The following is a 21,537-nucleotide window of genomic DNA, read 5'->3' as shown; positions in this document are numbered from 1 at the left end:
CTGTCCTCTATTTTCATGTCTCCATAAATTTCTTCCTAATCATTCATTCCTGCAACTCCACCACCTTTTAGCCACCTGCTCCCTCAAAAGACTCCGCCCTTTCTCCCTTGCTGTCTGTTTTGCCTGGAACTGTCTCTCAAAACACCCCCATGTTACAAGCGCTCTCATTTCCCTCCAATCCCTCCTCAAAAAACACCTTCTTCATGAGGTTTCAGAACAAACCCTCAGCTTCCCTCCCCTACCAGAGAGCCAGTTTGGTGTAGTGCTTAAGAGCGGCAGGACTCTAATCGGGAGAACCAGGTTTGATTCCCCACTCCTCTGCTTGAAGCCAGCTGGGTGACCTTGGGCCAGTCACAGCTCTCTCAGAGCTCTCTCAGCCCCACCCACCTCACAGGGTGATTGTCGTGGGGATAATAATAACATACTTTGTAAACTGCTCTGAGTGGGCGTTAAGTTGTCCTGAAGGGCGGTATATAAATTGAATGTTGTTGTTATTATTATTATTATTACCAAAACTAAGCCCAAGCACTCATAACGGAAATTAATGCAGATTCTTCTTCTGCTTATCCCTGTCTCCACCTCTGTTGCCTCCCTTTATTATCTTATCTTAAATTTAAGATTGTAAGCTCCCTGGGGCAGGGATTCATCTTCTTGTGTTCTCTAGCATGTCATGCACACTAATGGGTATTGAGTTAGCTCAATAAATACAAAAGATTAAAGAATTTGGCCTGTTTTTGTGCAGACGTGTTTTTGCAAATAGGTACCTACAATGAAAGAGAGAATTACAGAATTCTCCACTTGAAATGTAGTGCATTTCCACAGTGTTTGGATTTGGCTCGAGAGCTGCAAGCAACAGTGACGCCTCTTATGGATAGTAAAGAGTCCAGTAGCACCTTTAAAACTAGCCAACTTTATTGTAACATAAGCTTTCAAGACCTACAGCTCTCTTCGTCAGATGCAAGAGAGCTGTGGTTCTCGAAAGCTTATGCTACAATAAAGCTGGCTAGTTTTAAAGGTGCTACTGGACTCTTTACTATTTTGCAACTACAGACTAACACAGCTAACTCCTCTTATAGATACAAATCCACTGTGCAGAGTAACCAACAGATCTGTCAGAAGATACATTGCTTCTACTTTTAACTTCAAGCTGAAGAAGCCGAAAGTTAACCGTTAAAACTTTTCCCAGCCAGAAAGGTATTTAGAATTATGTATATGAAACACCAATTCACGTCTAGTGTGCTAGGGATGAGCCTGCGCTTTCCTACAGGCAAACACAGCACACGCATCCATTTATTCCTAATTTTAAGACTGCAGCCCTACGGCTTCGCCAACTCACCTCTGCCAGATCCTCAAAACAGCTGCCGGCTAGGGGGTGAGGACTGCTTTCGTCTGTCATTTCCACAGTGTCTTCTATCAACCCCAAGAGCTTCACCGTCAATTCATGAATATCTGTGATGTTGCTAAATATCATGTCAACATCCTATGAAAAAAGAACCATCCCGAATGAGCTTCATTCAAACATTCAACTGCCAGGTAACAAGGGGGAAGGAGGAGAGATACACCAGCCTGTGAGGCCCTTTCAGCTTCCTGATACTGTCATGATTTAAATGGTAATTGCCGACACGTCTCAGGGAATGTTTTCTTTATAGGAGGCTGCCAGACCGTCATGAGCTCAGGACTGTATGCTTCATCAAACACAGCCAACTTTTAAAGAGGAAAGGAGAACTTACTTCACAGCAACATCAACATTTTAGAGTTCTTCCTCTACAGAGGCTCTTGACAGCCGCTGGACACAACTCACAGGGATGTTCTCCTGTGCCCATTAGGGCAGCATTCGTGCACAAAAGAGCTTCACAATGGATTGTGCCTCCACTCTAATGATGACAAGCTCTCCGATGGATTTTTTCATTTCATAGAATCACAGGGTTGGAAGGGATCTCTAGGGTCATCTAGTCCAACCCCAATTACAGTCAGACTCAGAGGAGTTAGTCATGTCAGTCTGTAGTTGCAAAATAGTAAAGAGTCCAGTAGCACCTTTAAGACTAACCAACTTATTTGTGGCATAAGCTTTCGAGAACCACAGCTCTCTTCGTCAGATGCATAGAGGGTATGAAGAAACTGGCCAGAGATATATAGATGGTGAGGGGACGGGAGAGAGGGTGCAGGGAGTGAGGGTCATGTAAATGTAAATCAGTTACAAAAAAGTCATGAAAGAGGTGGAGTGCACAATCCCGGCTGGGTGTGACCCCTTCCCTTCATAGCAGAATCTGAATGGAATGCCTGAAGGCAGTTATTTTGGGTAATGAGATAACCATTCATAGTCTCTTTCACCTCTTTCATGACTTTTTGCAACTGATTTACATTTACATGACACTCACTCCTTGCACCCTCTCCCCCCTAACCTCTCCACATGTATCTCTGGCCAGTTTCTTCATACCCTCCATGCCTCTGACGAAGAGAGCTGTGGTTCTCGAAAGCTTATGCCACAAATAAGTTGATTAGTCTTAAAGGTGCCACTGGACTCTTTACTAGTCATTATGACTGTAATTGTAATGTTGCTAATATTCAAGTTTTGATTGTTGTTTTAAATATTAATTTTTCATCACTGGCTTTACTGTTATAAATCAGTGTTGGTAGCTGCCTTTGCTCCTTGGGAGAAATATGGAATTACATTTTGGTTTACCGCCAGTTTTAACACGAGAGCAACGGACTGGCCCCTTCACAACCCAAGAGACCGTGAGGCTCAGAGCATAATCCTAACCAGAGTTACACCATTTTAAATTCACTGATTTCAATATGTGAAGGCTCCTACCAACTTACAGTCAATGTATGCATTTTTAGGTCTAGTTCTCACAAGCAGCACTTTAGACAGTCAGCTTGGCCTGGGTTCTACCATTACAGACAGCTGAGAGGTGAAGGGCTTGCAGGACGGAATGAAAGAAATGTCTTCATACGGGAGACTGACGCAATCAGGAAGTGGACCAGGCTTCAGCCGCTCATCTAAACATCTAACTTTCTATATGTAGGGTACATTTTTTAAAAATGAAGGAACATCTGAACCTGTAAACCCTTTCCTGCATTCTGAAGTTGAACAGCCAAAAAACAGGGTTACCACTTAACCTACTATTTGTGAAAACCAGACTACACAGACTCGCATTTGCTGATGTAAAACCACACCACTTGTGGTTGTGCATTTACAGAAATGGATACTGCCCTGGTCCCTTTCTCTCATATTTCAAAGGGAAAGGACTTCTCTTTGTCCTCGTGATAATGAGCAAAGGTACAAAGCACGACCCGTTTGCCTGGAGTGCAAGAGAAACCTGGAAAGACTGGATCTCATTCTTCTCCTACAACCCCCACCGACACAGCTTGGTGATTTAATAAAAGCACCATCATCCGTTTGTTTTAAACCTCACAGTGTTTTTTTTTAAAGGAAAGGGAAAAATTTCCATGTCCTGAATACAGTGTGATTTAACATGTTATATTGGTATATTTTGAGTTGTATAGAGTAAAAAAGTTAAAAAATGCTAATTTTCACATCCAAATAGCAACAAATACTTGGAAGTAAATTCTTTAATTAGAAAGAAAATCAATCAAATATGGTTTAAAAATTTTCAAACTAATCCAAAACTTCATGTGAAATTAATTTGGGGGAGGCGGGGCGGGAATAGTTGTAAAAATTTAAAGACAATATGGCATGTACTTTCCTTACATTGTTTAAATTTAAGGGGGAAAGGAAAGCAATGAAAAATACATTGATTTTAGAGCACTGAAAAGTATTGTGCATGATATTCCACGGATGTGGTTTCCACTCATCTATTTACAGGGGTCATTTCGTAGAAAAAGAGCGGGCGGAACTCATTAGCATAGCTCATTAGCATATGGCACGCCCCTAGACATCACCAGAAGTGTGTCATTGGCATAACTGATTTGCATATGCCACACACCCTGACATCACCTATCCTGGCTGTTTTGGACCCAATCCTGGCCATTCAGGGCAGAAACTGGGCCCAAAATGGCAAAAAGGGGCTGAAAATGGTCGAAAAGGGGCCCAAAAAGGTCAGGATCAGGCCGCTGCTGAGTGGGAGAGTGATTCACCACCCGTCAGAGGCCCAATCTGGGCCATTTCGGCCCCAATCCAGGCCAAAACGGGCCCAGATGGCCGAGAGTCAGGTGGGCGGGGTCACCTGACATGTGACTTCTTTGGGGAACTGCCAGAACTGCGTTCCTGCGCGTTCCCCCTCAAAATGAGCCCGGTCTATTTAAACAAAATTTAATTATCTTCTATAGTGGTCACTGGGACACCATTTCGTTGTCACTCTTCATGGCATCACGTGCATGGCTTGCTAATTCCATGTCAGACTGATGAGTACAATATCCCTCCCAGCATGCAAGAAGAAACATATAAATAAGAACAAAAACTTTAGTTTTCATTTGACATGTACAGCCAATCAGGTGAATTCATAACTTGATTTTTAAACTGGGATTAACATATATGTATTTGCAGTTTTATTACCCTCTCTCCCTCCATCTTGCAAATCAATATAACATACATGTTTTCTCTCACATAATTCCTAGGGCTAATCACCTGAAAAGCATTCATTACAATTTTGAAACAAGTTTCAGGGTGGGTAGCCATGTTGGTCTGCCGTAGAACAAGAATGAAACTTCAAGCTTGTCTAGAACTGTATTGCTAATAGCATGTATCTATTTTATTAATTTTATGAAACAATGCCTCCTTAGAAAAATAAAAAACATGTAAAAATAAAGCACTAGAAAATGTTCTGCCTCCAAACCTTTGAAACCCTGTCATTAAAAGAAACATTAAAATTATCCTTTCCAAAAAAAGGTCCTTACTTTGCTTCTGAAGATAACCGGGCTTGGACTTTGTTTTAGTTCTCAACAGTTCCAATAACTGAAACGGCAACTGAAACTTCTTCCCTCTATGTCTATTCCAACCCAGAATAGCACATGGACATCAGCAGAAAGAAACTGCAATCTCCTTGAGGCAGCTTAGAAGTTCTCACTGCCTTTCATACAAAACACCCATAATGAAACTTTGGGGAGAGGGAAAAGTGCCAATATTTGTGCACTTCCATTTCCTGTCAGGATTTGACCGTGTACTAGGTTATGAAACTAGATCCTGAGAAAAGTCAGATAGGGACAGGGCTGTATTATTCATAAGGCTAACTAGGATGAAGCCTAGGGGCCCCGCAGGGACTAGGGGCCCGTCAATTTTTTTTGCTGAGGCACTGTTATCTGCTCCCTGGGGCTCCAGTGGTTAAAGGCACTTTGCACTCTGCGCCATAGCAATACGTGTAGATACATATTTATAAGACTAACCAACTTTATTGTAGCATAAGCTTTCGAGAATCACAGTTCTCTTTGTCAGATGCATGGAGGGCAAGAAGAAACTGGTCAGATATATAGGTGGAGAGGGGAGGGCGGAGTAGATGCAAACAGTAGCTTCTGCTGTGGAGGTCAGTTTGCTTCTGTTAAGGAAGTCAGTTCCTTCTGATAATGAGATAACCATTCATAGTCTCTATTCAATCCCAGCTTGACTGAGTCAAATTTACATATGAATTCCAATTCAGCAGCTTCCCGTTGGATTTTGTTTTTGAAAGGTTTCTGTTGAACTGTAGTTCACTGTAGTAAATTTGACTCAGTCAAGCTGGGATTGAATAGAGACTATGAATGGTTATCTCACTATCAGAAGTAACTGACTTCCTTAACAGAAGCAAACTGATCTCCATATCAGAAGCTACTGTTTGCATCTACTCCGCCCTCCCCTCTCCACCTATATATCTGACCAGTTTCTTCTTGCCCTCCATGCATCTGACGAAGAGAACTGTGATTCTTGAAAGCTTATGCTACAGATGTATCTGATGAAGAGTGCTGTGGTTCTCGAAAAGCTTATGCTACAGTAAAGTTGGTTAGTCTTAAAGGTGCTACTGGACTCTTTTCTATTTTGCTACTACAGACTAACACGGCTAACTCCTCTATATCTATATCTATATCTATATCTATATCTATATATCTATATCTATATCTATATCTAGTGCTTTCCCTACTCGCGCGCAATAAAAATATTTTTAAAATTGTGAATAGAGACCCTCAAAATGGATCTAGGGCTACGTACTGCATCCAGGGTCAGGCTGTCAGCTGTAGTGGGGTGAAAGACTGAAGTGCTGGAGGGGGCTTGAAATACCTGAAAGCCTCAGGGCCCAGCCATGGGTTAATAAGGCCCTCAGCAGGGATTCATCCAGGGAACCACCACCAAGAGCTAGCCAAAGGCAGGCATTGCAGGGGGATCCGCCACACCAGCAAGAAAACTTCTTAACAGTTAACAGGACATCTGGCCCTGTCTGGTTCCTGAAAAGATTCAGGCTTGTAATAGAGGGGCGCTGATGCTACGCCAGAACGTCCTGGATCTGGCCCCTACCCCATATCCATCTGAAGTGGGATACTTTCCCTCTCCTTGAACCTTTGGAAATGCCACCTTCCTCACCACCCACCCTCAATCTCTCATTCACTTGATTTTCTCTTTTTTAAAAACAACCTCATCTCCAAGGCCGTTCCTAAGAACATTCAGCTCTTGGGAGAAATGTTTTCATTCACGGTCAGATGTTGTCAGTTATACTAAACAAGGCTTAAAGTGCGCAAAGTGTCGAAACACAAAACAGAGTTAGTGTGGCAACAGGTTGACTTACACAAGACGAGAACAACTTCCTGTTAGATAGGAAAGCTGCTCGAAATACTTTTATGATCAGATTCAGCTCCCGTAGATACTGTCTTTCATCTGCAATTTCGGTCCGGACAATCTCATAGTAGTTGAGCTCGCCAGAAGAAGAGGGCTCGTCTTCGCAGAGAGAAACCAAACCGATGTCATCCTGATCGAACATATCCATTAACACCTAAGAACAAAACAGAAGTCACATTGTGTACATGGGAATTACGAAGTTACTACCTATCTGAGAACAAACACCATCATTTTAGGCAGGAAGACAGTATTTTGTAGAAACGTTTACAAAAATCTTTGGGTGCATCCTAGTGGAGCAGAAGGAAGCCTTACACAGAAATGAAACTAGGGTATTTTTAAAAATTTGAGACAGTATGAACTAGTTATTCAGCATTAACAAATGGATTCAATGCATATAAAGTGCATGTGGGTTTTCAATGCATATAAAGTGCAAACGGTCTCTGAGATGTCTTACCTTGTCGGCACACATGGATACTTTAATGTCCTGTTGGGAGATCTCAAAGTGCCGTATATTGAAAACATAGTTGCCAGCCAATTTTAAGATGTCAGCTGAGATATATTCCAAAACAGCCACAATGTAAAGGGACACATGATAATCTATTTTATAACCGAGAACCTCCTGAAAGTTAACACAAAAAGAACAAGTTTAAGGTCAGGTTTATTCACTTACGTGGAAAAAGCAGCAGACAGGAATGAATTCTAGCATGCTGCAATAGCAGCTCCTGCCACCATAAAACATATACCAGCCTGCTCCTATAGTTACCTGGGAATAGAAAAATGCAATCCCAAATTAAAACACTTCTCCCTCCCAGAACGGCCATCTCCCATTATCCTACACCTGCCTACCCAGCAGACTGCAGCAACTTCACAAACCTGTGCAAATTGTGGATTTCTTTCTTGTTACTCTGCCTTTGGCTGACTGATGTTTTATTGATGGGTGTTTTTATGACTTATAGGCATTGTTTAAGACTATTTTAAAGCACACAGCTTTAAATGCCTTTCTTCAGGAGAGAACACAAGCTTATGAATGTTTAAATCAAATCAATACAAATAAAATAAATCCAGTTCAGGCACCGATCAACCTCTGGGCTCCAGCACATTTTCAGTGCCATCCTAAGCAGAGTTACTTCAGTCTAAGTTAATGGGCTTATACTGGAGTAACTCTTCTTAGGATTGCACTGTTGAAGTACCAATAGGCCATTTTCTCCAATTGTCTGGGATGCAGCGACCACACTGGCAAATGCCATTTTAACAATGGTGTCGTGGGACTCAAGGCTTTAGAATGAACTACAGCCTATCTGCTAGAGATTAACTTTATTCATAGCTCCTACAAATAACTGCAAATGACTTCCAATTTGTGCAGGATCCTACTTAGGACAGAGACAGGGATTCCTTTCTGACTTCCTCTTTTCATGCTTAACTTTCTCCATTTGAATAGGAAGCCGTATGCAGCTTCTTGTAAAGCCATTGAGCAAGTAGGCGTACGAATGCCGTAGAGGGAGCTGATCGCGTTTTTCACTGCTTCCTCTTGACACGCCTAAGGACATCCACTTTGTTACTGTTGCTTCACATTCCAGGACTGGACCCAGATATGTGAAACATGTTTATAGCTGAGTCTGACAGCTTGAGAAAACTTTAATTGTGGAAACAGGCATAGTCAAGCAATTAAAAAAAAACACATTAGTCAATCAAGACTGCTAAAAACCAGCTGACAGCCCTCAGCACAACACACCTTTAATAAAGGATGTATTTTGTCCACAGGCAACAGGAGAGGGTTTCTTCGTTTCCGCTTCTCGATAGCAGACTGCGCATCTGCAATTGCCCACTTGTCAATTGGATGAGGAAAGGTCTTTTGAACTCGTTCCTGCTCAAGCGTAAGAAAGAGATGTGAAAATATTTAGCAGGCTCTCAGGGAAAAGACAGACGTGGTTTCTTTCAGTGGCCGAGATAGTACTAGATGAACTTTTTCCAGCTCCCCTCAAACTCAAAGGCCCAAGCAACCTGTTCCTACCATGCCAGGCACCGCATTCTGTCCCGCCCTTCTCTCAAACTGCTTCTCAAAACTCTCTTCCTGAGCTTTCCCTTCTCCAGTGGGAAGCACCATACTCTGCTCTGGTTAGACCTCACCTCAGAAGGATATAGACAAGCTGGAACATGTCCAGAGGAGGGCAATGAAGATGGTGACAGGTCTGGAGACCAAGTCCTATGAGGAAAGGTTGAAAGAGCTTGGAACGTTTAGCCTGGAGAGGAGACGACTCAAGAGGTGATAGGATAACTATCTTCAGGGCTTTTTTTCACGCGGGGGAACGGAGTTCCGGAACCTCTTGAAAATGGTCACATGGCTGGTGGCCCCGCCCCCTGATCTCCAGACAGAGGGGAGTTTAGACTGCCCTCCGCGCCACTCAGCGGCGTGGAGGGCAATCTAAACTCCCCTCTGTCTGGAGATCAGGGGGCGGGGCCACCAGCCATGTGACCATTTTCTCTGAGGGCAACCCACTGAGTTCCACCACCTCTTTTCCCAGAAAAAAAGCCCTGACTATCTTCAAGTACTTGAAGGGCTGTCATATAGAGGATGTTACAGAGTTGTTTTCTGCTGCCCCAGAAGGCTGGACCAGAACCAAGGCTTGAAATTAAATCAAAAGAGTTTTCGGCTAAACATTAGGAAGAACTTCCTGACAGAGCGGTCCCTCAGTGGAACAGGCTTCCTCGGGAGGTGGTGGGCTCTCCTTTTTTGGAGGTTTCTAAGCAGAGGCTAGATGGCCATCGGACAGCAATGCCGATTCTGTGAACTGGGCAGATCATGAGGGGGAGGGCAGAAGGGGTTTAATAAGTGCTTAGTTCTCGTGGCCCCTTCTTAAATTCCCAGGGTAATGCCGACTGCCACCTTGGGGTCAGGTAGCAATTTTCCCCAGGCCAGTTTGGCTAGGGATCCTGACAGTGTTTTGTCATCTTCTGGGCATGGAGCGGGCATGGGGCAAACAGCGGACTGGGCACAATATTTAAAATCAAGAAAATGTATGTTCTGTATTATCATCTTTCCCCAGGTTCCTTTCAAGCAGCAGCAAAGCTTCTTCTCTCTCAGCAAAGCGTCTTCTCTCTCTTTTGTCCCAGTAAGCACAGCTAGTTATGCAGTGCACTGAACGGAAAGATTTACAGGCGGTTTTCCCCTCAAAGCAAAACAGTTCTCCAAGCACAGGATTCCCCTACTACACTTCACAGGCTTATCCTAGACAATACACGCTTACTAGCTATGCTCATACTATAAACATGGAACATAAAGGCTGTAAAATAAATATAAACAAACAAATACTATGCATTTTTAAAACTTGGGCTTCGTACATCCCACGCAGCTGAAACTGCACTGTGAAAGCACACATTTGGGTATCTAGATCCACAGGAGTTAGCCGCGTTAGTTGCAAAATAGTAAGTAGCGAGTCCAGTAGCACCTTTAAGACTAACCAACTTTATTGTAGCATAAGCTTTCAAGAACCACAGCTCTCTTCTGACGATGCATCTGACAAAGAAAGCTGTGGTTCTCGAAAGTTTATGCTACAATAAAGTTGGTTAGTCTTCGGACTCTTTACTATTTGGGTATCTATTTTGTCCATTCAGGGAAACAAGCCCCTCTCTAGCAACATATGCTCCTGCCATGATTCAGCTTGGATTACAGAAGTTGTTTCAGTTCCTCTTTCTCCCACCAGCCTTGTTTTGTAAGGAAACACCTGTCTTGCTCCCTGGCACTCTTTGCCACTCATACCTCCACATCTTGAAAAGTTCGTGGCTGCGCAATGCACAGTTTGTTTAGCAGCTGTAGGATTAACTCCTCGATGTAATAGAGGGAATCTTCCTTGGCGGAAAGGTTGGGGTGGACTTGCTGTTGAACCTGCACAGAGAGTTTGTTTTATACAGTCAGAAATCGGATCGAAGGAGGCTGAGGAAGGGCTGGCCATGAGTTCAAGAGCTTGGCTTCTCCTGTCTCAGTGTGTGGTGCCCTCAAGCCATAGCTGGCTTATGGCAACCCCTGGTGGGTTTTTTAAAAATTTTTAAAATAATTTTAATAACATTAACAGCTATCGTCAAACTAAAAACAACATACTCAAACTAAAACCAAAGATGGATACAAGTTTGTCAGTGTCTATACAAGAAACCATTAATACTTATTTTAAATATGTAACAAACAGAACAAGCTTAACAGTGGAGATATTAATAGTAATATAACAATCTGCACAAAAGGTCACCACAAACCCCACATTTCCATATCAATAACTTCTTGGTAAGGTAGCTTTGTCAAAAGTAGATCATTTTTAGAAAGAAATTCGAGGAAAGGCTCCCACTTAACGTAAAAATTCGAAGTACCAGTGGGGTTTTTCTGTAGGTATAGCTTTTCTGTTATTTTTTCCATTATTAGAAAATCCCATATCTTGTTGAACCAGGTGTTAGTTGTAGGAACTGATTGTGAATTCCAAAATGAAGCAAGTGAGGATTTAGCTGCATGAAATAGTATAGTTATTAAATCCCTTCTAACAGAAGGGATATTTAGATCGTTCCAATTATCCAAAAAAAGAATTTCTGGTTTTAGAGGAATCTTATATGAAGTTATAAGTTCTACTTGATATAAAATCTTTTTCCAAAATTCTTTTACATACTTGCAGTTCCACCAACAATGTACATAATTACCTAGTTCCCCACATTGTTTCCAAAATAGGGGGGAACTTTTTGAATAGATTTTTGACAACTTATAGAGTGTGAGGTACCAGTAATTAATAATTTTGTATGATTGTAAATAAAGATTGATCACATGTGTATTAAATGAATTAGAGACCCAAATTCATTCCCAATCAGTATTTGAAATAGTGATTTCCCAATCTTTTTGCCATCTGGAATATAGATTAGTATTGGGTGTGCTTGATAAGTGTATTAGTAAATTGTAAATTTTGGAAGTTAAACCTTTTCTTATGAATTCTTGAGTGGCAATAAAATGTTCAAACTCAGTTTTTGGTTTATTCATTATTTCTTTCAGCTTGATATCTTTTTGAAAAATAGACCAATTGGAAGTAGGAGAACCAAGGAATTTTGTCCAATTTTTTCTTCTAATTTATGCTTTTCTAACAAGCCAGTTTTCGTAGCAATATCAATTAAACGAGGGTTACTGTATTGATCTTTGGTTTTTAAATTGATTATCTTATAATTATATTTTGGATCTTGTTGCGAAGCAATGGTAGCAAAGCGAGATACCTTGGGGATTAATTTGTTTTTATATCTATCCCATATTTTTAAAATAGCTATTAAAAATGGATTATGATTAATTTCTTTGGGTCTATGATTAGATTTTTCCCAAATTATATCTTGTAACGTAATAATGAGTTGTGGGATACTTATGGTTTTTATCCAATAAGCTTGACCTTTATCTTGAATTATTTGCATTAAATTAATTAAACGAGTTGTAGCATAATACAATTCCAAGTCTGGGTAATTAAATCCTCCTTGTATTTTTTTCTTTCTTAATGTTTTAAAGGCTATTCTTGGGTGCTTTCGTTGCCATAGAAATTGGTTAAGCATTGTTTGCCATCGTTTTAACAATTTGGTTGGAATTTGTATTCCTGGTGGGGTTTTCATGGCAAGACTATCAGAGGTGGTTTGACATTGCCGGCCTCTGCAACCTGGTCTTTGTTGGAGGTCTCCCATCCAATTACTAACCAAGGCCAACCCTACTTAGCTTCTGAGGTCTGACAAGATCAGGCTCACCTGTGCTATCCAGGTCAGGGCTTGCTTCTCCTGCCTACCCCAAATTAAACACCAGAAAAACAACACTCATGTAAAGTAATGGACACAGTTTTACTTCATAAACTGAAAGCCTAATACCAACTGCCTCTGTAAATCCATCAAGGGGTTGCTTGCATGTGTGGAAATAACAAGCAAATGCTGCTTGTACATGCCCTGACAAATTTTCTTTGGTTTTAGGAACCAGCCCAAACATTTAGGAGCCAGACTCATTTTTCAGCCTTCAGGGTTTTAGATTTTAATGACCATATTTTCTAGTTACTGATACCCCAAAATCCAATCCTAAACTATTCACATTGTCTCATAATTGTATTAAATCTATGTCAAAACTGCCCTAGTATATAAATAAATATGAGGTAACCCTTATTATCATCCCAGCAAAACAGTGAGCTCTACCCCTAATCTAACTTCTCCCCAATTGCTCATAATTTCATTACTGCTTTAAAGAGATCCATTTCACAGAATAACGGAGCCAGTATAGAAAGCATTCATCCACCACCTCTGAATCAAATTAACAAATTAACAAAAAATTACAAGAACTTCAAGCACAGGTATTTTTATATCATACAGCAAAACAGTCCGAGGTGAAACAATAAATAAGCTTCATACTTTTACTGAAGATCATCAAGAGTCACTGCAATAAAATCAGTGCTGAAAATCCTAGGTGCTACAATGAAATTTCTAGATGCCATAGCAACCTCGGATTTATTGAACACTGTGCTAGATGCCTGCAAAATATACTCAGCAGGAAATATTTTGTTTCTTCTGTTATTCTAGACCAGTGTGGAAACTAAGACAGCGGCTTTCTTCTTTTAGAGAGCAATTCTAAAGCAGGTCTACTCAGAAGTAAGTTGAATTTTAGTCCTAAGCAGGTCTACTCAGAAGTAAGCCCAATTTAATTAAATGGGGCTTGCTCCCAGGAACGAGTACTTAGGATTGCAGCCTTAGACTACCAAACCTATGGAAATTAGGCAACAGTATAATCAAGACGGCTGGTCTTGCTAAAAACCTAAGATAGCCAAAGTACAGATTTCTTTTATATCTGAACAAATTAAATAATTATTTACCAAATTTCTGACAGGCTCAGAAACTCTTAAAATAGAAAACCCAAGGGGACACAAGGTCCTGAGAGACCTAAATAAGTTTTAATGAAATTTTTAATTTTTAAAAAGTTTTTAAAGTGCAAGTGCAAAGAGGGTAAACAAGGTCATTAAACACATCATATACACATCATATACATCAAAGAATCTCATATATCTATTCCTTATAAATTCAAACGTACTCCAAACCATCAATTTCTCTAAATTGGTCAATACCACAATTGATCCAAGTCCAATCCAAACCAATGCTTGTCAAAAGATAAGTATCAAAGTTCATAGGAAAAAATCATATTATATTGCCATTTCTTATTCTTTCTTTAAGCAGAAGCCCATCAAGAAGAGTTCACAGGGAGAAGTGCTCCAGGGAAATTGGTAACGGGTGCACCAGCCCTTAAAACAACCCGTTTCGCATCGCTTCTTCACAAGTCAATCCTTTTAACTGCTGGTTCAATCCAAATCAATTCTTAACATGCACTGGTATTCCTTCTAACCAGGGCTTTTTTTCTGGGAAAAGAGGTGGTGGAACTCAGTGGATTGCTCTTGGAGAAAATGGTCACATGGCTGGAGCGGCGCGGAGGGCAATCTCAACTCCCCTCTGTCTGGAGATCAGGGGGCGGGGCCACCAGCCATGTGACTATCTTCAAGAGGTTCAGTAACTCCGTTCCACTGCATTCCAGCTGAAAAAAAGCCCTGCTTCTAACTATTTCCATTTCTTTAGTCAGAAACTCTTACAGCTGCCTGCCTGATCCTTCTTTCAGACGTATCATTAGGAAGAATCATGTCTGAATTCAGATGATGGACACAAAGCTTAGCCTTCGCTGACCACTCTTGGCAGGGGGTGGCTGGTGTGTGCAGTCAATCATGACTAGCCACTTCTAGCACCCCAATTTAACTGCCTGCAATTTAACTCTTTGTTTTCCCCAGAGATATGCTGCCGCTGTGCCATCTATTATGAGGAAAACACGTCCTAACTTTCCAAGACTCCCTTAGTGACTAATTTTTCCTTCCGTGAACTACTTCACCTATTAGCTTCCATCCCTACTTTCAGTCTTCTACCAATCCTGTTAAATTACCAGGTTTTGGGTCTCAGGCAGGTGACATTCCCTGTAGGGGATCAGTTTCCCTGGATGTGAGCAAATTTTAATGTATTTGCAACTGTTTGAGTAGTTAAAAAATATGTGAATATGCCAGTCCTGTAGGAATTTCCTAACCCTTCCATGTCTCAGCAAAAGCGGACAATAAAAAAAAAACCCAACCTTGCTAGGCACAACTGCCACACTGCCTTGGAAATAAGCTACAGGAAGCCACTTAACTGAAGAGCTGAACTGAAAATTTTATCCCTTGAGAAAAAGTGTGCCCACTCAAATCATGTTAGGATCTGTTTTCTGTCTCTACACCTACACCTTATGTTTGGATGAGTGGGCTGACTTCGCTTGGCCTATTGTCTTACAGTGTGATCCCATGCACGCTTACCCAGAAGTAAACTTGCAACGGGCTTGCTACCAGGTAAGCTTGCATATATATGCAGTATTACTGTGCTACACTGAAATTTCATGCTTCCATCCATGAAAACTAATAAAGCAGCTGCTTTTTAAGATATTGTAAACCTGGAAGAAATAATGCGCAGTTCGGCCTTTAGTTATATTTGGGCAAATGTCACTAACCTAAACAGAACCTAAGCAAGTAATAATGTGCAAAAATTACAACCGATACCCATTTTATTCTCTCAATCAGATCTTACCTTCGGATGGATCAAAAGTGTTAACCAAAAGGGAACAAAGAAATGAACTGGCCATACAACACCTACGTAGGAAAAAGCTGTAATGTTTAATCGCTTCAACCAGCCTCGCTTCAACCAGGGCCAGGGTCTTTTCAGTCCTGGCCCCAGCCTGGTGGAACTCTCTGTCAATGGAGACCTGAGCCCAGCGGGACATATTATCGTTCCACCGGGCCTGTAAGACAGAGCTGTTCCACCAGGTGTTCGATGGCTGAAGGGGCCTCCCACCTTTGGGGTGGGGGGTTCTCCCCACCATTGCATTTTAATGTACTTGGTTAATTTATTTTATTGTTGCTTATTGTATGTTGATTTTAGAATTATTGTTTTCTTGTTTTATTGATTTTAACTGTTGTTCACTGCCCAGAGCCCCTGAGGATGGGCGGTTTATAAATAGAAATAATAAATAAATAAATAATCACCAAAACAATTATCTTAAAAGGGGAATGGCCTTTTTAACATCTCGTGCTTTCTAAACAACTCGTTTTTATCCAGTGGTTTTTAATTGTAAGCCGCCTCAAGCAGTCCTCTGAAAAGGCAGCATAGAAATATGTTAAGTAAATAAATAAATAATAGACACAGTATTTCCTTGGCTCTTCAGAAGCTCAGATATTTATCTTAAAAGAATTCTCATGTTTGAAAACCATGTAAAATGCTTGAGCAGTCCTGAAGTTCCAAAAGGAAGAGCAGGATGTAAGTGAAATAAAAATGAATTTACAAATGTGAACGAAATCCCAAAATACTTCAGTCCTGACTGCAGGTAGCTTTACTTCCAAGTAACCAGACACAATAAGACATGTCATCAGCTACAGAGAGCATCAGTAGTTTTGCAAATTACACAGATTAAAAATTTTAAAAATAAGGACATGAACTACGTACCTACTGATTTATTTTCAGTAACTCAGTTAAGCCTGAACTAGCAGCTCCTGCATTTCGTTGTCTCTGTCATATATACAATTCTACAATTCTACCAGTGTCTATGGACTGGCAAAAAGACAAATAAGTGGATTCTACATCAAATCAAACCTGAATTCTCCATTAAAGCTAATAACTGAGATTCTTGTACTTTGGTCACGTTATGAGAAGACAAGATTCACTGGAAAAGACAATAATGCTAGGAAAAGTTGAAGGCAGTAGGAAAAGAGAAAGACCCGAAATGAGATGGATTGACTCAATAAGGGAAGCCACGGCCTACAGTTTGCAAGACCTGAGCAAGGCTGTGTCGATGATAGGCTATCGTGGAGGATATTTAAGGGTTGCCGTAAGTCCAAAGCAACTTTGTGGTACATGACACACAAACCCTGCCTGAGAAACCCACCCTACGAATGAAAGCAGCAACCTAAATTAAATGCAAACTAGTGCAGAAGAAAAATTACTGCAAAAAATTGTGCAGTGCTATTATACTTGATGTAGGGGAGGAGAACACAGTAAAAACTTTTAACCTTTTATTCATTATTAGCACATTTTGGCTCCATGATATCACACATGAAGCTACCTTATACTGAACCAAAGTCAGAACTCTCCACTCAGACTGCTAATCGCTCTCCAGAGTCTTCGGCATCACTTACTACCTGATCCGTAACTGGAGATGCAGGGATTCGACCTGAGACCTTCTGCACGCTATGCTCTGCCACTGAGCCGCAGCCCCTCCCCAATTCATCTCCTCCATGAAAATTAATTCCACAGTATTTGGGAAAGGGAAATCCGCTTCTTGTACACATGATTTACTTCTAGAGACTGAAGACGGTTTAAAATGAACACGATAAAAACGAAGAAGCCCCCTCATTTTTCTCTGTTACTTTTCAGCACACTCATGGAAAAGGAGCAAAGAAGCAACATCTGAAGAGTTTCCAACCTGCGCTACCTGGCCCTCACTCAACCTTTAACGTGCTTGCGAAAAGCACCCGTTTCCCTCCCCTCTTTTCAGAAAAGACAAGATGTGAGAGATTAAAATATGAAAGAAAATAACATCTACAGGCAATTGTCATTCAGAATTATGTAACAGCCTCTTTCACAGCGTTTTTAGTATGCAGACAACACCTCTGTATGCAGGAAAAAAATCAGGTGCCACAATCCAGAATTTGAGCTTGTGCCTGAAAAGTGATTCCTCTGTTACAAAAACAGCAATTATACAAAATCCACTGCTAACACAGGTAAAACCAATCTGTTCCAGTTTCCCAGAGAAAGGACAGATCTCGTGACTGGCAGCTGACTGGTATCAGGCATCCTAGTTTATGGGCAATGACTGCACAAATGGGTGCATGCCCAAAGAGACACATCATACTTTTACCAGCCTCCTAGGTCAATCTCACCTCCAACTGTGTGGTCAGCTCTAAGCAACTGAGGCCAAGTTCGCAGCTTGTGTGACCCTGCACCCCACCTCATCCCCAACACACTCCCCCTAACAAACACTCTCCAAGAAAGGTCTGGCAGCCCTCCAGGCACTGAGACTGCAACCCCCTTCTGTTCTAGACTTCAAAAGAATGAGGAACTACAAAGTACATTCAAAGCCAAAGACACATATAAACAGATTTCAGCATGTACGCAAACCCTGAGGTGCCTTGTATAAGCAAGACAATTTGGTGTACACCGGAAGAAAGGTATCAGTAGGAGGTGTGTCCCACAAGGAAGGCAGTGAAAGTGTTCAATGAAAAAACAGCAGTAGTAAAAGGGAATGGTGTAACTAGTATGAGGGTGTGTAGCCACATGTCAATTATGAGCGTGTTTTACAAGAGTATGTTAAGGGATCTGCGTATGGCATAAAACTAAAGGGAAGACGGTAACAGGGAAAAGGGTGAAGAGAGGTGGGACAAGGAGGAATGGCGGAGATACACACACACCAGCACACTTATGTACAGACACCGGCTGGGGGGGGCAGGGGGATGGTGTAGATGCATAAGTGTGTATCAGAGAGAATAACAACAGTTGTGGATTTGGCATAATAAAGAAATGGAGAACATAATACAGAAATGGATACTGCAGCTGTAAAGTGGGGTGTTTGATTGTGGTATGCCTGTGAAATGCTAGTACTAGGCAACTTGTACACACGAAAGCATACAGCAAATGTGCAACGGTGTGCAGGGGATGTATATAAATGTGACATTGCATCTCCAAGAAGATAACAAAAGAGCAAGACCTGGGTCCAACAGGTCTTAGAGACCAGCAAGATTTCCAGGGTATTTGCGTTTGAGCATTAAAGCTCCCTTTGTCAGATACAAGTAGGAAGGGGACAAAGGGAGCTTGATTCTCGAACACTCATACCCTGGAAATCTTGTGGGTCTCTAAGGTGTGCCCAGACCTGGAAAGCCCAGGTGAGCCCGATCTTGTCAGAACTCAGAAGCTAAGCAGGGTTGCCCTTGGTTAGTAATTGGATGGGAGACCTGCAAAGAAGACCAGGGCTGCGGAGGCAGGCAATGGCAAACCACCTCTGTGAGTCTCTTGCCTTGGAAACCCCACGAGGGGTTGCCATAAGTCACCTATAACTTGAGGACACTCGTCACCACCACTCTAAGGTGCAGCTGGACTCACATCTTGGTTGGACGTGAGAGAGGGGGAGACTTGGGAGCACACAGCTGAAGAGACTTGGGGAGGGGGGCAAGAAACTCTCCAACCTCCATCCCCATGGGTGTTTGATTTGGGCCTGGATAATGAGGGTCTGCCGTCAAGAGATGTCCGTAATTAATCTGTATATTCTTATTTATGGTTTTAAATGTGATTTTATCCATGGTTGTTATCTGCTCCGAGCCCGCACAAGTGGGGCGAGCAGAATAAATGATGATGATGATGATGATGAGTGGAGGGGCTGGGGGGGCGCTCTTTAAGCAGAGATCCAGTATAGTGTAGTGGTTAGAGATCTGGCAGACCCAGGTTCGAATCCTCACTCGGCCAGTCACACCCTCTCCGCCTAGCCTACCTCACAGGGCTGTTGTGAAGATAAAGTGGAGGAGAGGAAAACGCTCTGGGGAGAAAGGCGAGGTATGAAGGAAGGGACGAAGGGGGAAGGAATAGGGGAGATGGAGGAGGGTCCCCACGAGGGGAGGGTCGCCCTGCGGCCAGGTGAGCCCGGGGGGGGGCGCTTGGCCAGCAGGGCGCCCATTGGAGGAGAGGCGGAGGGGGCGGGGCGTTCGCGTCGTGGGCGGGGCCGCCTTGACGTGAGGTAAACCGTGAGGCGGGGTGGGGGGTGGGGAGCGCCGTCGGGGGGCCCTGAGGGGGGCGCGCGTGCGCGTCACTCGGGGACTGACCTTGCGCAGGGCCGGCACGAGGAGCCCCCGCCATTTCTGCCCGTTCTCGTCGCTGAGGAACTCGTAGGGGGGCGGCTGAGGCGGCTGCATAGCCCCCCCTCCGGGCCCCCCTCGGCTTTCTCCCTCAGGCCCCCGGGAGGAGGGCCGCCGCCGCCGCCGCTCTCCCCCTCCCCGGCTCCGCTCGCCGGCCCGGCCGGCAGCGGTCACATCCGGGTCTCGCGGGCCGCCGGCCCCGCCGCAAGCAGCCTCCGCTCCGCCAAGCCTGGGCCGCGGCTGCCGCCGTCGCAGTGCGCAGGCGCAGAGGCCGAGCCCTCCGGCCTCCCCCGCCCTCGCGGCCTCGGCTCGCCTCTCCCCCTGGCGGCCGCGGCTGCGTAACGCGCTTTCGCAGGAGCTGTCCGTCAAAAGTGGGCGGGGCCGCGAGGTCTCTGCGGGGCAAGCGGGTCCTGGTCGCTGCGCTTAGCCTCGCTGGCTTGTCTGGAGGGGAAATCCGCTGCTTTGCAAAAAGCAAGCCTGGAAATGGAGCTGGCCGAGGTGGCTTGGAAGCTGCAGATGCGGGGCTGCTAAGCTGCTCGCCTTTCCCCCACGCATAGGGTTCCCAACCCCGGTTGAGAAGTTCCTGGAGATTTGGGTGGTGCAACCTGGAGAGGGACTTCAGTGGGGTATAAAGCCATAGAGACCACTCTCATTGGAAATCTAATGAGTCTTTAAGGTGCTCTTGGACCGGGATCTTGCGCTTCCATTTTTTCCAGGAGTAGAAAAGAACAAGAGTCCAGTAGCACCTATAAAACTGCTAGATATAGAAACAAGGAGTAGGTGGCCCATGGAGTTTCCATATACAGCTTTTGGAATGTGCAAAGCGATCCTGAAATCTTGCCTGTGGTGCCTTTCCTGCGCATCTGTAGCACTACTTGATCAGTAATCTCATAACCTTCACAAATGTCAGCTTCTCTATTACACCCACTCTGTTCTTTGTTGGGGGTGCGGAGGGGAGGAATGTATATTGCTACACAAACCAAACCTTTCACAGCCAGTAGACTTACCGTTTCTTACAGCTAGAAAATACTTTATTTTATGAGTGGGCAAACTTTTGACCAAACATGGATGAAAAATTTGGTAGAGCCATAAGAAAGCAATTAAAATTGCCCTGGTGGACTTCCGGGACCAAAGGTTTTGTGTGTGCATACGAATGCAGTGTAGTGTTTACATGTTTATTCAGAAATATGTCGCACAGAATTCCAGGGAGCCGACTCAAAGAAGTTCATACTGGATTGTTTCCTGGTTGTGATCTTCCATACAGAGGTGTTAGACTCTAGCGCAGAGCATATTGTTTTTCAGATTTGCTCCCCACTTTTGAGCCAGTTAACCAAATCACAACTGTTGCATTGAATGCAACAACTCTCGGCTGCCAATAATGGGCATTTCACTGTGTAGCCTCTGCAGTCTACCCCAGAATCTTGAGGTGATTGACAGACACCTCTAATTGCTGTAGCATAGTGGTTAAGTGGTTGGGTTGCAAATCGGCACTCTGCTGGTTCGATTCCCACAGTTGCTGTTAGCTTTGCAGGTGGCCTGGGGTAAGCCGCTCCTCTCAGGCCCTGCTCCCCAGCTGTATAGTGGGGATAATAATATGCTATGAGAGCTGCTGTAGCATAGTGGTAGGGCTGTGAATCAGCACTCTGCTGGTTTGATGCCAGTACTGCCATGAGCTCGGCAGGCGGCCTTGGGTAAGCTCTCAGCGCCAGCTCCCCAGTTCTATTGTGGGGATAATAACTGACTTTTTTCACTGCTCTGAATAGGCACTACTCTATCTAGAAAATCAGTATGTAAGCACAGTTATTATTAACATACGGAGCCACTGAAGACATCCTGTATTTTGGTTGG

At 43.2% G+C, this 21,537-nt stretch overlaps 1 protein-coding gene across 1 annotated transcript in view; it reads right to left on the bottom strand.

The window, feature by feature from the left end:
* The window catches only part of SOS2 (SOS Ras/Rho guanine nucleotide exchange factor 2), a 64,399-nt gene extending 44,566 nt beyond the window's left edge, over nucleotides 1-19,833 (bottom strand). The window contains exons 1-6 of the mRNA XM_054971777.1: nucleotides 19,657-19,833; nucleotides 10,518-10,643; nucleotides 8,493-8,624; nucleotides 7,215-7,379; nucleotides 6,711-6,914; nucleotides 1,337-1,480 (exon numbers count right to left, since the gene is read on the bottom strand). Of these exons, the coding sequence (XP_054827752.1) occupies nucleotides 1,337-1,480; nucleotides 6,711-6,914; nucleotides 7,215-7,379; nucleotides 8,493-8,624; nucleotides 10,518-10,643; nucleotides 19,657-19,746 (861 nt within the window). The 5' untranslated portion in view covers nucleotides 19,747-19,833. The remainder of the gene's footprint in view (nucleotides 1-1,336; nucleotides 1,481-6,710; nucleotides 6,915-7,214; nucleotides 7,380-8,492; nucleotides 8,625-10,517; nucleotides 10,644-19,656) is intronic.
* Nucleotides 19,834-21,537: the final 1,704 nt, after the last annotated feature.

The sequence above is a fragment of the Eublepharis macularius genome, chromosome 2 (assembly GCF_028583425.1).
Source record: "Eublepharis macularius isolate TG4126 chromosome 2, MPM_Emac_v1.0, whole genome shotgun sequence".
Lineage (NCBI taxonomy): Eukaryota > Metazoa > Chordata > Lepidosauria > Squamata > Eublepharidae > Eublepharis > Eublepharis macularius.
Note: the sequence above shows the minus strand (reverse complement) of the source record. Positions and strands in the feature narration are given on the sequence as shown.